This window comes from Crocodylus porosus, unplaced genomic scaffold, assembly GCF_001723895.1.
Source record: "Crocodylus porosus isolate Cpor-Errol unplaced genomic scaffold, CroPor_comp1, whole genome shotgun sequence".
Classification (NCBI taxonomy): Eukaryota; Metazoa; Chordata; order Crocodylia; family Crocodylidae; genus Crocodylus; species Crocodylus porosus.
Genome location: NW_017728949.1, coordinates 16539638 through 16553856, shown reverse-complemented (window position 1 = coordinate 16553856; position 14219 = coordinate 16539638). Strand labels below are relative to the sequence as shown.

At 40.9% G+C, this 14219-nt stretch overlaps 1 protein-coding gene across 5 annotated transcripts in view; it reads right to left on the bottom strand.

Annotated features, from left to right (window-relative positions):
• Positions 1 to 14219, bottom strand: part of AGAP1 (ArfGAP with GTPase domain, ankyrin repeat and PH domain 1) — a 565886-nt gene that overhangs the window by 383250 nt on the left and 168417 nt on the right. For 3 of the 5 annotated variants that reach the window (XM_019553775.1, XM_019553777.1, XM_019553779.1), the window contains exons 3-4: positions 4240 to 4327; positions 3507 to 3518 (exon numbers count right to left, since the gene is read on the bottom strand). In XM_019553775.1, coding sequence (XP_019409320.1) covers positions 3507 to 3518; positions 4240 to 4327 — 100 coding nt within the window. The remainder of the gene's footprint in view (positions 1 to 3506; positions 3519 to 4239; positions 4328 to 14219) is intronic. The other 2 variants (XM_019553776.1, XM_019553778.1) reach the window with 1 other exon arrangement.

Here is a 14219-nt window from a genome sequence, read left to right as displayed (position 1 = left end):
CTGAAGACCTTTCTGCCTATGCCTGAAGCGTAAGTCAAATAAATTCACCTGTTTTTCTCAATCCGCTCCGAGTCCCTAACTCCAGACTCTACGCCGCTAATCCCACCTGTCCGTATCTAATTGCCACCCCGGCCCACCGTGACCTTGGGGCCCGATCCTTCGGTTTTCCCCGGCACTAGAAAAACAATGCTTTAAAATATTTGGCTAGTTAAAAGATCCATCCTCAACCTTCACCATGTTTCCATCCTTCCAGCAGGATACATGCTTCCCTCCCAGCTCTTTCTTTTCCTATCTCCAAAAGAAAATCAAATATATATATCCCTTCTACTTCTCCTGCTTCCTTGGTGTCGGCACAAGGCTCTTTCTAATATTTCAAATCTTATTTGTTAGCACTATGCAACATGGAACATGTAGCTGAGGGAAAACAATGTACTGGGTTCCTGACCAGACTGACTGCTGCTCTCAGTAAGAGAAGCACTTTATTATGCTTTCAATTTAACTTCTTTAAAGTTTTTGAGAAAAACAGGAGATCAGACTTTGTTCCTGAAACTATTAAAGGCGTACCATAGTCTTGATTAAGATGTTCTCTGCCTCAGTCTCTTTCCATAAAATGAAGTTACTATATTTTCTCACAAAAACCTCTGGAAATTAGGGTGCACAATATACACGAGCAAGAGCTGTTTCTTCCGCTTACTGAGCAAATGTGCAAGTAAAGACTGTGGCCCACAGAGAGCAGCAGAACAATGAACAGTTTCAGCTCCCCAGCTGATGCTAGTCAGTTACTTACTATAAAAAAATCTTTTTCTTTGCATTCTGACTGAAAAAGCAAGGTGTGCATCTTATTCTGGAGTACACTATGTAAGAGAAAATACAGTAATTCCAGCCTGACACGATGTTTCAATATTTAATCCATGTGTGTTTACAAAGGACTTTGATGATTTTAAATTAAAATGCCACAGAACCAGAGACCAGCCTCTTTAACTGGTGTACCACAAAAATAGAAAAACACCCCAAAAAACGACAAACAAAACAATAACAACAGATCATGGCTGTAGAAAAAACACAGACTGCTTATGCTAATCCTAAATAGATAACTGATATTAGAGGTGATATTTGGCACTTTAAAACAATACAATTTATCCCTCAAAAAAATTTAGGTGCAGTAGTTGCATTAGTTTGCAAATTACTTGTTTGCAACTCAACTATATACGCTGTAATTAGGAAAAATGTTGCTAGGTAATGTCTATTCCTAATCATTCCAAACAGTACAAGGTTATACACAAAACTTTAACAGTTCTGCTATATTTACTTAGCTACCTGCTGAAAAAATGTTAAACTGCACATCACAGACAACCCTGGCTTTAAGCTTCTTTCAACCTTCAAATTAGTTTCAGATACCTATCTCTTCAGTCAAACCTTAAAATGTCTCCCACAAAAATAAGTTGATATGCATAGCAAAAAGCTAACGTGGAGAATTAACACCCATTGTACAAATATCAATTCTTGGATTAAAGGAAAGAAAAAAAGTTAGCTTTCACTTACATGTCTTCAAATTAGTTTATTTAATTCAGAACTTCAGGAATTGGCCAAAAAGGGAGATGACACAAAGGTGTTTTGTGGTATAGGGCTGATGCAGTTTTGGTTTCTTTGTAAGGATGTACTTTTTGCTCAGAAATATTTGATTGTAAGAGAGGAAGGGAAGGAAGCATTGTACAAAGGTTGAAGCAGTTCCTAAAAAAATCAGTGGTGAGAAATACTCAAAAGCCATAAAAACAGAGAGATCTGGCATTCAGTCAACCCATGTCAGAGTGCGGTCCAAGCAACTTAAAAAGCAAAAGGATAAAAGAAAAGAAAGTGTGGCTGAAGGCAGCAACTTTTATACAATCTGTTCACCAAACAAGTTCCACTGAAATTCTGGTAGGATATGCTGTGCATGAGTTCATCCAGCTATTATCAAAAGACTGTATTCTCAACATTTTAGACACCAGTAGATGGCATAACTCTTATTTTGCCTAAATTAATGAGTGGGTATTTATCTGAAATCCCTAGAAAAGGGAAAAAGTAACATCTTACATTAATGTCTAATCTGAAGGTTACTTCTGATCTTTCAGCCACCTTCTGACCTCATTCTCATTACGCATCGAATGTGAAACCACAAGCTCCTTTCCCAAATGCAAATGAACAACTAGTGAAACTGTTATGACCCTATACAATCTACAGTTATGCTTGGGAACTGGGAGAAGAAAAACTATCTCCTACATACGATGTAGAGTTAGAAAGTGTATGTCTGAAGATAATAAATACTTCTTTAAAGGCAGACTGAAGGAATTAAGTTCTTAAGCACTTATTTCATTAGGTCTCTTAACCCTATCACTTACAAAATGAATTATGGCTTTTAATTATTTTCCTGGACATTAATGAAAACATATTGTGCCATTAGTAAGGCTTGTCAGCTACAGTTATGAGGAAAGAAATGATCTGGCCCTGGTTTGTCAATCTAATCTTATCCATGGAAACTGAGTGAATGTCATTCAAGTATGATAAATAAGTATCCTTACAGGCAAGCAGGGCAGGCGAAACCAGGGAAAATGGAGCTAAATGCTTATGATCTAGGGGGAAAAAAGTACCAATATAAATTATCTAAGTAGCCAGAAACAGACTAAGTACTGGAAAAATACAATACTGAACAGCCTGTTTGCTGGAGGAAAAATGAATCCATAGAAACACCAATAATCTGTCTTGAGGTTTTCCCTTTCTAAGAACTACATACCATTTCTCTTTTTTTCCCCCCCATCACTTGAACTGGACTTCTACCTAGAAGCAAAGGTACTAAATGGCAATCGTTCAACACCTTTGCTAATAAACCAGTAGAAAAAAATTTTAACGCACTCACATGCATGCATATGAAGGATCCAACTTTACAGTGGCCCTTAAGCCCCTACAATCAGTGTTACAATTTTAGAGAAAGGATTTAAGTCCCTTTCACATGAGCTAATTATAAAGTAGAAAATGACTGCACCACAGAAGTGTAACAGGGCAGCTCCATGCAGCAGCAGCACATGGGGCAGTGCTGGCTAGTAGCTACCATGATGACAACGGTGATAGCTCTTTTTGATCCCCTTTCTCCCACCACACAGCTGCACTACTGGACACTATTGTTGCAATTCTCCAGTGAGAAAGGCTGAATCCACTGTGAAGCTTCACACTATTTTTCATAATGGACAATACTTAAAACCGCATAACTAGGCTCTTACACACTTGATTACACAACCTCCTTAGAAAAGTGTTAATTTGAAACAGGTGTTACAACAGATACATGAAGCTACACATGACTACTGCTAAGGACATCTAGACTAAGACAGACAGTGAGATGCATTTAAGACTTAAAATCAAAAGAAAAACAAAATTATGATACACAGAACAAGGGTAAAATGCTACAGTACAAAAGCTGTGTCTCCTCTCCTCAAAACAAGACAAGTGCTGCCATGAAGGGAATGTATAGTTACCTGCATCCATATCTGCAAAGAATGGAACAGCCAGTAAGGAAAAGAAGGAACCAGAAATTCAGTGTCTCAGAGTTGGATTTAAAAGTTCATAAGGAAAATAAATAAAAATAAAAATCAAGAAAAATTTTAGTGAAAGATACACCTAAGTTAGGTGCTACTATATTTATCATCTCAAACTATAACATTGACTAACTTTAATCTAAAATAAAGAATAGAGTGCAAGCTTTGAATGACATACTAACTGTGGTCTAACAAAGAACAATATAAGCAAACTAAATCAAAAATTAATTTCTAAACATAACAGAAGAAATATATTAAATATAAATATTTTGTATTTGGAAAAACTAAGTTTGCAGTACCAGAACAAGGAAGGCCCAGTTCTGCATACAGCCAGTGCCAGTTAGAGTGGCTATTGTCATCAGTGGGCAAATTTACATTAAGAAAACTATCACTGGTAGGGAGCAATACATCTGATGGCAAGTGTTCAGCTTTGCCAAAACAGAATTATGAAAGGTTCCAATATGGAAAAATAAGACGTAAGAACTATGCTAAAGAAATTGGGAAAGGGCATATAGAAATTTTCCTTGCCTGTACTCCAGTAAGACAAATATTAAAATGAAGCATACTTAAGTTGTCAACAGTCAATGAAGGATCAATTATGAGTATTAGACATCTTAAAAAATGACTAACTGTTCAACAAGTGTGTTTTTAAAGAACCTACATATCCACATACCTTCAGGTGATTCCTCCTGCACATATGTGCCAGTCAGATAGCGGTGGACAAGGGCAGACTTGCCGCTAGCTAAATTGCCCACAATTCCCTGGAATGAAAAAGTGACGACATGTAAATAATTGTAAATAAACTATCCAATATTAATCCAACAAATATCATATTTACTTAACTTGAAACAAAAGCCAGAATTCTAATGATAAAGAATATTCTTTCCATTTGTATTTATGAAACAGATAACTAAAAATATAAATATGCAACAAGTGATAAATTGGCACTGAACTCTGAATGCTTAGGACTGCTATACAGAACACAAAACAAGTCAAACTGAAGGAGAGCATATCTACAGTATTCTCTCCTCTTCTCTTTCATTAACAGGTACATTACTGAAAACTGTAGGACACTGTTGCACAATAATTTCAATTTTCTACTACACATTTCCCCTCACTTTATGCAGGTTCTGTATGTGCAAATTCACTTGTATGTGATGACCCTTTTTATACCAAATATTTGTTATAGGAGAGGTAAATTGACTCTTATGTGATCAGTGTGGTAGAAGCCCGCAGTCAGCTGCTTTGTGCACTGCATTGTGGGAGTCAGATGCACCAAAATATAGTCTCCTGTGAGGATATATGCTCCTCGCTCGCTGTCTACAATGTGTTTCTGTAGTTGCCATCCCCATTATGATCGTGCCGGTGGCTGTGTGTACTGTCTGCTGTTTGCAAGTACCAAAATTGCCTTGTAAAAGTGGTAGAAATGGGTCTGGGGGTCAGTCCAGTCGAGGTCTTGGAACATATCACTATTTGTTACATTGCAAAGTGGGTTACCTTTACACGAATGTGAGTTATGCGCCATTTTCCAGGAACACATGTACAGCATAAAGTGAGGGAAACCTGTATCCTGTTCTGTCTAAGAATACAGGGCTTCCTGCAGCTACCGCATTGGGCCATATTACACGAGGGAATATCCTATATTCATTTCCTGCCTGAGTTAAGGAGAATAAGCCTGAACAAGTTAGTAAATATCTAAAAACAAATTAAACCTTTTTATTTTTTTTGCAATAAATGAAACACATAGTGAAGACTTATCAATATAAAGATAAGTGCTACCAAGAAAAAGAAGAACAAATTAAACAAAAGTGCTAAGGGGATAAATATCTATTTATTAACCTCCTGCATAAGACAACTTGGAAGATAATCTAAAAGCTTTGAATCTTTTTTGTCTAGACAGAATTATTAAACACCACTGGTATAAGTTGACATGTACAACTCTGAAAAAAAATAGCAAGAAGCAAATCCCAATTCTGTAAACACCACAATATAAATATTAGGATACTCGAAAAACATAAGAGGATAAAACATCTTAGGATAAAAAGTTCTAGGCATAAGATCTGCAGAAATAAGTAAAAAATATGTTCAAATTGATGGACATACCACTTCCCTTGGCACAACAGAAAGCATATAAGAATGCTCCACATACATGGTGATAAAAACTTTTGTGGCTAAGCTATCTGAACTGGTAACAGACACTTGCATTTCACAGTCTGTGTATAAAGCAGCCTGTATACAAGAGGGGTCAAAACATCTATTTACAACTTGGAGGCTGAAAACATGAACAAAAAACAAATGTTGTGAGACTACTACTAATCAACCTAGAAAAAAAAACAACTGAACTGGAGATTCATCTAATATATAAATTTAAAATTCTTGAAGGGCATGACAAAAATAGTCAGGGGCTATGTTTCAACGGGCTGGTAATATTTATAAATGAACTATTTAGGCTATCCCAGAGATTAATGATCCTCTCAGAACATAAAAACACTAGGTAACACCAGGTGAGACCCCATCAGGCAACTGAAAGGAAAAATGTACTGAAAGATATGGTGAAGTATTCCCTAAAATTGCAGTAGTAATATAATGCCACCCACCTTTCATGTTGGCAGATAGTTCACAAAGGACTTTTCAGATACTTGCAACCGAACATTTTTAGAAGAAATCTACCATGCTTGGTACCTTAGAAATCATCAGCAAAAACATTCTGGCTCTTTCTGATCAGATTAGGGAAAAATTCTCCTACTTCACCTCCCCACATTACAAACAAATACTTAAAAGTTCTTTTTTTCAACAATGATACTGCTTTCATGCTTGAAAATAGACACTTAAAAAAAGGGGTGGACCCTCATGCCATTTTTTGTTTTATGGGGGGGAAAAAACCCATGTGCCCAGATTTAGGAAAGCTAAATGCCTGAACTTCTGCAGGTGAGACTTACTAGTCCTTGTAGTCTGCAGTAAAATAAGGCCTGGGACCACACACTGAACAAACTCTGTGTATGGACAAAGGTACATTTGGATCAGTTTCAAAAGAGAAATGTTTCCAAAGAGCAGCAGTTTTTAGGCAGCATTTGTTATGTGTGGAGAAACCTGGAATGATAAAAATGTAACAAAACTACTCCAACTTTAACGCTGCTCCATCCAGTATTAAAATTGGAGCAGTGTTGCTACATTTGTATGGCCCCCACCTTGTCTGCATGTAACAATCAGTAATGAACAGCAGCTGTCTTTTTTTAAAAGTTCTTTTTCTGAAATGGCTCTAAATGTATGTGTCCATACTCAATGAACATAAAATATTTTAATTAGTTGCTCATTGAATTTATGCCATTTACCATGTACAATGATTAAAGTAGTAAACTAGGGAGACAAAAGGTATGATAAATAATTTTTGAAAGTCAGTCTTTTAAGAAGATGTCTAAATTTGATATTACTAACAAGGCAGTTAAATAATAACAGAGGCCAACAACTGATAAACAAAGCCTCTCGTATAGACCACGCAAGGATGTCAAAGACCTGCTTCTGGCTCTGATTTTAACACCTGTACTAAGTCAACATATGAATGGGCCCAACAGGACTGACCATTATTGTACATAGTATGCTTATTCTAACCAGAATGGTATTATTTGCAAAAGTCTTGTATAATACCCTACGCACAGCAACCACGTCAGTGACTATTCTACTTCTGGTTCCAAACTGTCTGGATGTTGCTGCTCTGCACCATACATATTTGAGTATAACCCTAAAGAAATGTTTCAGTTGGAAAAAAAAAACCCTTTCTCTGCATCCTTTCCCAAAGATCTTGATAAAAAAGAGAATGATTAGCCACATGAAGGCTCATATTCAGAGGGGACAAAAATCAACTGTACTTTTATTTCTTGGCTCCCATTGTCTTTGAACTCTTCCACTTCCACATTTTAAAAAAGCACAAGTCCTAACAGTTGCAACAGAAATTATGTACATAAAACACAGCAAATCAAAGTAGGGATGCCTGCCCATTCTGATAAGTGCCTGAAACAATAGTTTGAAGCAGAGCAATTCACATCTCTTATCTCAGAGTACATACAATGCCTATTTAGCATAACCAAAGTCAACACTACTTCTCATCACAAGTGGTAAAGCAAGAAGATTCTACTATAAGCCTCGGCACAATGTGCTATAAGTGTAATTTAATTTGGGTGTCCTGAATGCAAGACATTTGAAAAAATGTTTGGCACTTTCATTGCCCAGTTTCACCTGCAAAACACATGAAACAGTAGGAGAATGGATTTCTGAGAGCAGCTAAGTCTCAAAAAGGGAAATCATGCAGCAGAATCAACGACGTGTTCCGGTTTCAGTGACGGAAAGTCAATCCCTTCCCAGGCAGCTCTTAGCCAACATTATCCCTGGAACAAGGGCACTGTCTGCTTAGGAGGTGGATGTGGGGAACAATCAGGAATAGCCTGCAATAGTAAGCTCCAAGATGCATGACATTTACTACAACAAAGATCTCTTGCTCTCTACATCCCCAATGCTCCATTTAATTAAAGCCACTAATACTGAAGTTTCTGCGACAAAAGCACAGTGTTTTGCTCTTCGTATTTCAAAAATATCCTTAAACAAAAGACCCACAAGCAGAAATCAAAAACCCACAATTACCTTAAGTAGTGGTGAGCATAATAACAGTGCTGCGGCACAAGAGAGACAGGCCTAGCAGTTAATATGGCCCTTCACTTCCTCAAGCATTATATGGAGCTGATCATTAGTCTGGGAGCAAGATGAGTTACAAGGCAATGACTCACTACACAAGTTCCTTCATGTCAGATTATTTATAAATAAAAAATAAAAGACCTTAGAGCTGCTTGCCCATTTTTCTGCTACAGGACAAGGGCACAGTCACAGCTGGTAATGGTAATTTTAATGTTTCAGTGGAATAATCAAATTACTGTTTTTATTAATTATTTGAATTAAGAGCTTTCTTTCAGCAGTGGTGATACATAATTACCAGGCTTACTCCATTTGAAGAGAAGGTTTCCCCCTCCCAAACTTGTCTTGGGGAAAAGCAAAGGATTCTAAGGGATTCTTTTAAAACCTATTATCAGACTGCTGCACCTGGGAGCTGTGGGAACCAGCTGTCAGGGCAGCCTGACTAGGTCAGGGACAGCATCACCAGCACACAGTTTCCTGTTTCCAGCCTCTGTTCCCTTCCAGATACACTGCCACTCCCCATCTCCTTTAATGGCAGGGAACTTGACAGGGAAGGAGGGATGTGTGCACCATTGCTGCAGCCCCCAGATGAGTCAGGCTCCCTATGTTGGCACTGGATTTGACCCAGATAGCTTGTTCTGGACAAACTCAAACTTTCAGATGGACTACAACTTCTCCATTCAATAATAGGCAAATTTTACTGATATACAGTGATAGCAGATAAGAATAGTGCAAACAATTCTCTATCTACCAGTCCTAGAGCTGTCACAGAGGGAAGATATGTCTGGTCAGTATGCATGCTTCACCCTGAGGTTCCTTCTTGAACATCAGATGTCAGCAGCCTGGAGGTCAAAAGACAAGGCCCACCCTCCCCCAGTTGGGGTGGATCAGACAGGCTAGTAGTGTTCCCTCTGTCCATGGTGGCCTTGGGTTGCCCTCTCAGGGACCCTTTGCTCATCTGAAATCCCTCCTTTTGTATTCTTTCTCTCCTTTGATGACACTTCATCTCTGGGAATCGCTGATTGGTCTCTCTGTAGTCATCATACTGTCCAAGTTCTGTCCCGCTAGCATATTTCTTTGTTTCACAAACCCAACACATACACACGTCCTAATTTGGTTGTTTACCGGTTTCTCCTCACGTGGTCCATTTATCAAAACCAGAAATCTCAAGGGCTCTGCAGTTGGGCACTGTGACCTGGTACTAATGCTTCAGAGTCCCTTATCTCTGTTATGGAACAGTATGGTACATGGTACAAGTCTTCAATTTCCCAGCCTGTGTGTCTGCTTGCCTGTGTCAGACACAGTGGGCTTTGAAGGAAGCTTTGTTATGAACAGGCTTCTAGAAATCAATTAACTCTTGCTGTTGCCCTGGACCACTGTTCTAATGCAATATCTACTTTACCTGCAAGCCAATTCTCAAAAGCAAACCTCTAAATATCATTTTCTAGCCATCACCCTGCACAGCTACTTCCCACAGCTCCCCACTGGAGCAGTCTGACTCCTAGATAATACAGTCAAAGAGGGAGCAACTCCTGAGCTGCTCCTACACCATACGGACAGCTGTGGCAATTCACAGGTTCCTCCTTCCAGCCTACTCCCAGCCAACAGGAGGGACAAGGGAGAGAAGCCTGGTAGGAGAGAAGGAACATGTGGAGGAACATGTGACTTTCCCAGCAGAGTCAAGCTTCCTATACTACAGCTCTTGCAAAGCATCGCCTTGCACTCAGATAAGCTAGGAAAAGCAGCTGGTGGGGAGGGGAGGAGAGCAGAAGGTTGATGGGGAGACAAGGGGTGGGACACAGGCAGCAGAATCTTCCTATCTCCCTCCTGCTGCTTTTCCCACTACCTGCCCTCTCCCTCTCTGCTGCCCACTATTGCTTTCCTGTCACAGCAATGGGGTGGACAAGGGGCGGGGGTAGGAATTTAAGACTAGAATCCAATTACTGATAAACAAGGAAAATTATACCAAATTTGCATTTTTCCATGTCTAGGATCTAATTATTGGAGAGGTCAATTTAAATTCAAAGTCATCCTGGATTCAGCTAAATAGGGTAAGCTTCAGTGAAATATAATCATGAGGTTGGTATAGCCTGGCAACCTAAATTAATTTCCCTTCAAATCCAAAATCTCCACCTCAAAACTTACTATACCCTTCCCCAGCACTGAGTAAACTACCAGAAGGTGCTATCATTTGTCCCTGTATTTCAAAATACATTTCAAAATAAAGTACAATCAGCAATGAATTGCTAGTACATGTCAATCTGGTAATGGAACGAGCGCTTCATTCTGTATAATTTGACTCTAACATCATGCTGATGTTAGAGTCAAATTATACAGAATGAAGCACTTGTTCCATTACCAGATTGACATGTACTTTATTTTGTACACATTCATTAAGCTAAAAATGTGAATAAAAGATACAGTACCACCATGTGGTAAAAACTCCTGCATGAATAAAGTGTATGCCTAGTTCTGCTTCAGGCTTTAGTTCCTTTGATAAAAAAGCATGAATCTGCTATACAGTTTACCATGGACATTAACATTTTTGGCACTAAAAACAAAGCTCATTAACTAAAATGGTACAGAAATGCCCCTTACTCAGCTGCTCCAGCAATGATGAGCTGACTCCCACTGCCTTCGAACTAGCCAGTCCCAAAGCTCCTGAACCACAAGAAAAATTAACCACTGGTATTGGCTGGTGTTTGATACTGCAGACCCAACTGACAAGACTTTCATAAAAATGTTTACCTTCTATCTAGTTAAATTGGTCTTTCATTAAAGGTCTACCATAACTTAACTGACTTTGGCAAGAAGCAAAGGAGCAGTGTCACCCCTCCCTCCCCAACAGTGTTAAGAAATAACGATATCAGTGGCGGAGCAGCATCCCTGTGGCAGGGTAGAGCAAGGTCAACCATAACTTCACTCCTGCATCAAACTAACTGAAATATTCTACCTACTATAATGGTAGAACAATGAGGGAACAAACTGGTCTTGGTTTACAGATAGCCCCCTCATCTCAAACAGCATCGTTCAAGCTACAGGCAGCATAATCCTCAGTCTCACTAAGACAGCGTTTCCTTTTTCACCCCACGGTACACTTACCTAAATAAAAAAGCACTGCGGCAAATTGGATGCAGAGCAGGGTGGGGGGTTGTGGCGCATGGCCAGCCGGGCAGCATTTTGGGCTAGAGCCATGCCCCCTGCCTGGCTAGAGTCATACTCCCTACCTGTCTGCGTGTCCACAGTGTCAGCAGGTGAGGGCTGTGGCTCCAGCCAGGCAGAGGGTATGGCTCCCACCTGAAATGCCACAGCACACCTGAACATGCCTGACAGCACACCAGTGTGCCATCACACACCATTTGGGAAATACTGCACTAAGATAACTGGCCTTGCAACTGACCCAAATGCCTTTTGGGGCCTAATATCAATACATATCATACCACTGCTGGATGAAATAACTCAGATTATAACATCAGAGGTTTATTCACTTCCAATTCAACCAATGTCATACATGTCATCACCTGCTTACAGTGCCCCTATGCTGTCTATACTGGATAAACTGAACGATCCCTATGTGCTAGGATGAATGAATGTCCACCACACTGACATCATCTGCAGAAAGGCATGGAAGCCTGTGGCAGAACACTTTAACCTGCCTGGACACTCCATCACTGACCTGAACTGGATGTTCTCAGGCAGCAAACTTCTAAAAACTGATCAGAATGAGAAATTATGGAACAAAATGTCATTCAGACTGGATTCTTTAAGTATGGTTTAATCAGGGACTATGGATTCATAGAAAATTCACAGAAAATTAGGGTTGGAAGGGATCTCAGGAGGTCATCTAGTCCAACACCCTGATCAGAGCAGGACCATCCCCAAGTAAATCATCCCAGACAAATGTCTACTCAGGCCTTAAAATCTTTCAAAGATAGAGATTCCACAACATGTCTGGGTAGCCTGTTACAGCCTGCTTTACTACCCCACTAGTAAGAAAGTTCTTCCTAATCTCTACGCTAAACTTCCCTTGCTGCAACTTGAGACCATTGCTCCTTGTTCTGTGATCTGCCACCACTAAGAACAGTTCAGCTCCATCCTCTTTGGAACCACCCTTTGGATAGTTAAACGCTATTAAATCCTGCCTTAGTCTTCTCTTCTCCAGACTAAATAAGCCCAATTTCCTCACCCTCTCCTCAGAAGTCATGTGCCCCCCTATCCATTTTAGTTTTTTATCCCATTACCTGCTCTAGTTTTGGTGACCCATTTGTTCCTGTGGGTTTACTGCTGGTTTGCTTATTTCTGACAGCACAACCCCTTTCCTTCCTTCCTTGGAAGTAAACTTCAGCCCATGAAAGTCTGTGCTATATATATTTCCCCCTTTCCCTATAAAACCACTTTAGCTCGTTTTGACTTCAGACTAATGGCTAACTATATCTCAAAAATCTCAGAAACACAGCAAAAATCTAAACCGTCCCCCTTGGTGCCTAGTTTGATTTAAACTGTGAAACAAAACCAAATCCATAAGCAAGCCACTAGGAAGTTAGTACAAATTTTAGCACAGAGTCAGAGAAGGGGCATAGTGGAGTGCTCTGGGTTAGAATATAAGGCAGTTGAGGGGAAAGAGGCTTAACGGTGGGCATCTACTACAGACCACCCAACCAAGCGGAAGGGCTATTCCCAGGAATTCTCAAGTCAGCTCACGGAAGTAGTTAGGTCAAAGGATGTGGTCATCATGGAGGACCTGAACTTTCCAGCCATCTGCTGGGAAGAGCAGTCAGCCAGGTCTGACCACTCACATAGATTCCTAGCCAAAATGCAGGACCTCCATCTAACCCAGGAGGTGCACAGCCCCACCAGGGGAGACGCCTTGTTGGACCTGGTGCTGGCCACGGGTGATGACCTGGTGAGTGGGCTGTGGGTGCTAGACCACCTGGGCAACAGTGACCATCGCCTGCTGGAATTCACCATCCAGCGCAAGGTGGCAAAGGCCTGCAGCAAGGCAGCAGCCCTAGATTTCAGGAGGGTGGACTTCAACGAGCTAAGGAGAATAGTCAGGGAAGCACTGAGGTCCTGGAGGGGACGGGAGCCAGGTGTCCAAGAAGAGTGGTTGCTTCTTAAGGAGACGATCCTCCAAGCCCAAAGGGAGGTAATCCCAACACGGATCAAAGGGAGCAGAAGGGCGCAAAAACCCTCATGGCTCACCAAAAGCATCCGGGAATGTCTCTTAGCTAAAAGGGAGGCGTACACCCAATGGAAGAGAGGGGCCATCACCAGGGAGGACTATACTATGGTTGCTTAGAGATGCAGGGGGGCAGTCAGGAAGGCTAAGGCGGAGATAGAACTGGGACTATCTACCCAGATCAAGGACAACAAGAAATCCTTTTTTAAATACACAGGAGGCAAAAAGAAGGTACTGGATAATGTGGGGCCCCTGCAAGACACGCTAGGAAATTTGCTCGTCACACCAGACAACAAAGCTAACCTATTTAACGACTTCTTTGCCTCTATTTTCCTGAGCAGGGACCGCAACAGCCCCCCCACTGGGACCCCCTCAGACCCCAGGGGAGGCACACCCAGGCCAAGGGTCAGTAAGGATCTAGTCAGGGAACTTCTGGAGGGACTGGATGTATTTAAACCAGCTGGTTCGGACAATCTCCACCCCAGAGTGCTGAGGTCATTGTGGGACCCCTGGCACGGCTTTATGAGCACTCATGGTGCTCTGGTGTGGTGCCAGAGGACCGGAAGAGGGCCAACTTGGTGTCCATCTTCAAAAAAGGGAGGAAGGAGGACCCGGGGAGCTATAGGCCAGTTAGTCTTACCTCAATTCTGGGTAAGCTTTTTGAGAGAATTATTCTGGCACATGTCCAGCAGGGGAGATTATGCTTAGGGGCAACCAACATGGGTTCATTAGAGGCAGGTCCTGTCAGACCAACCTGGTGGCCTTCTATGACCAGGTCACCAAATCCTTAG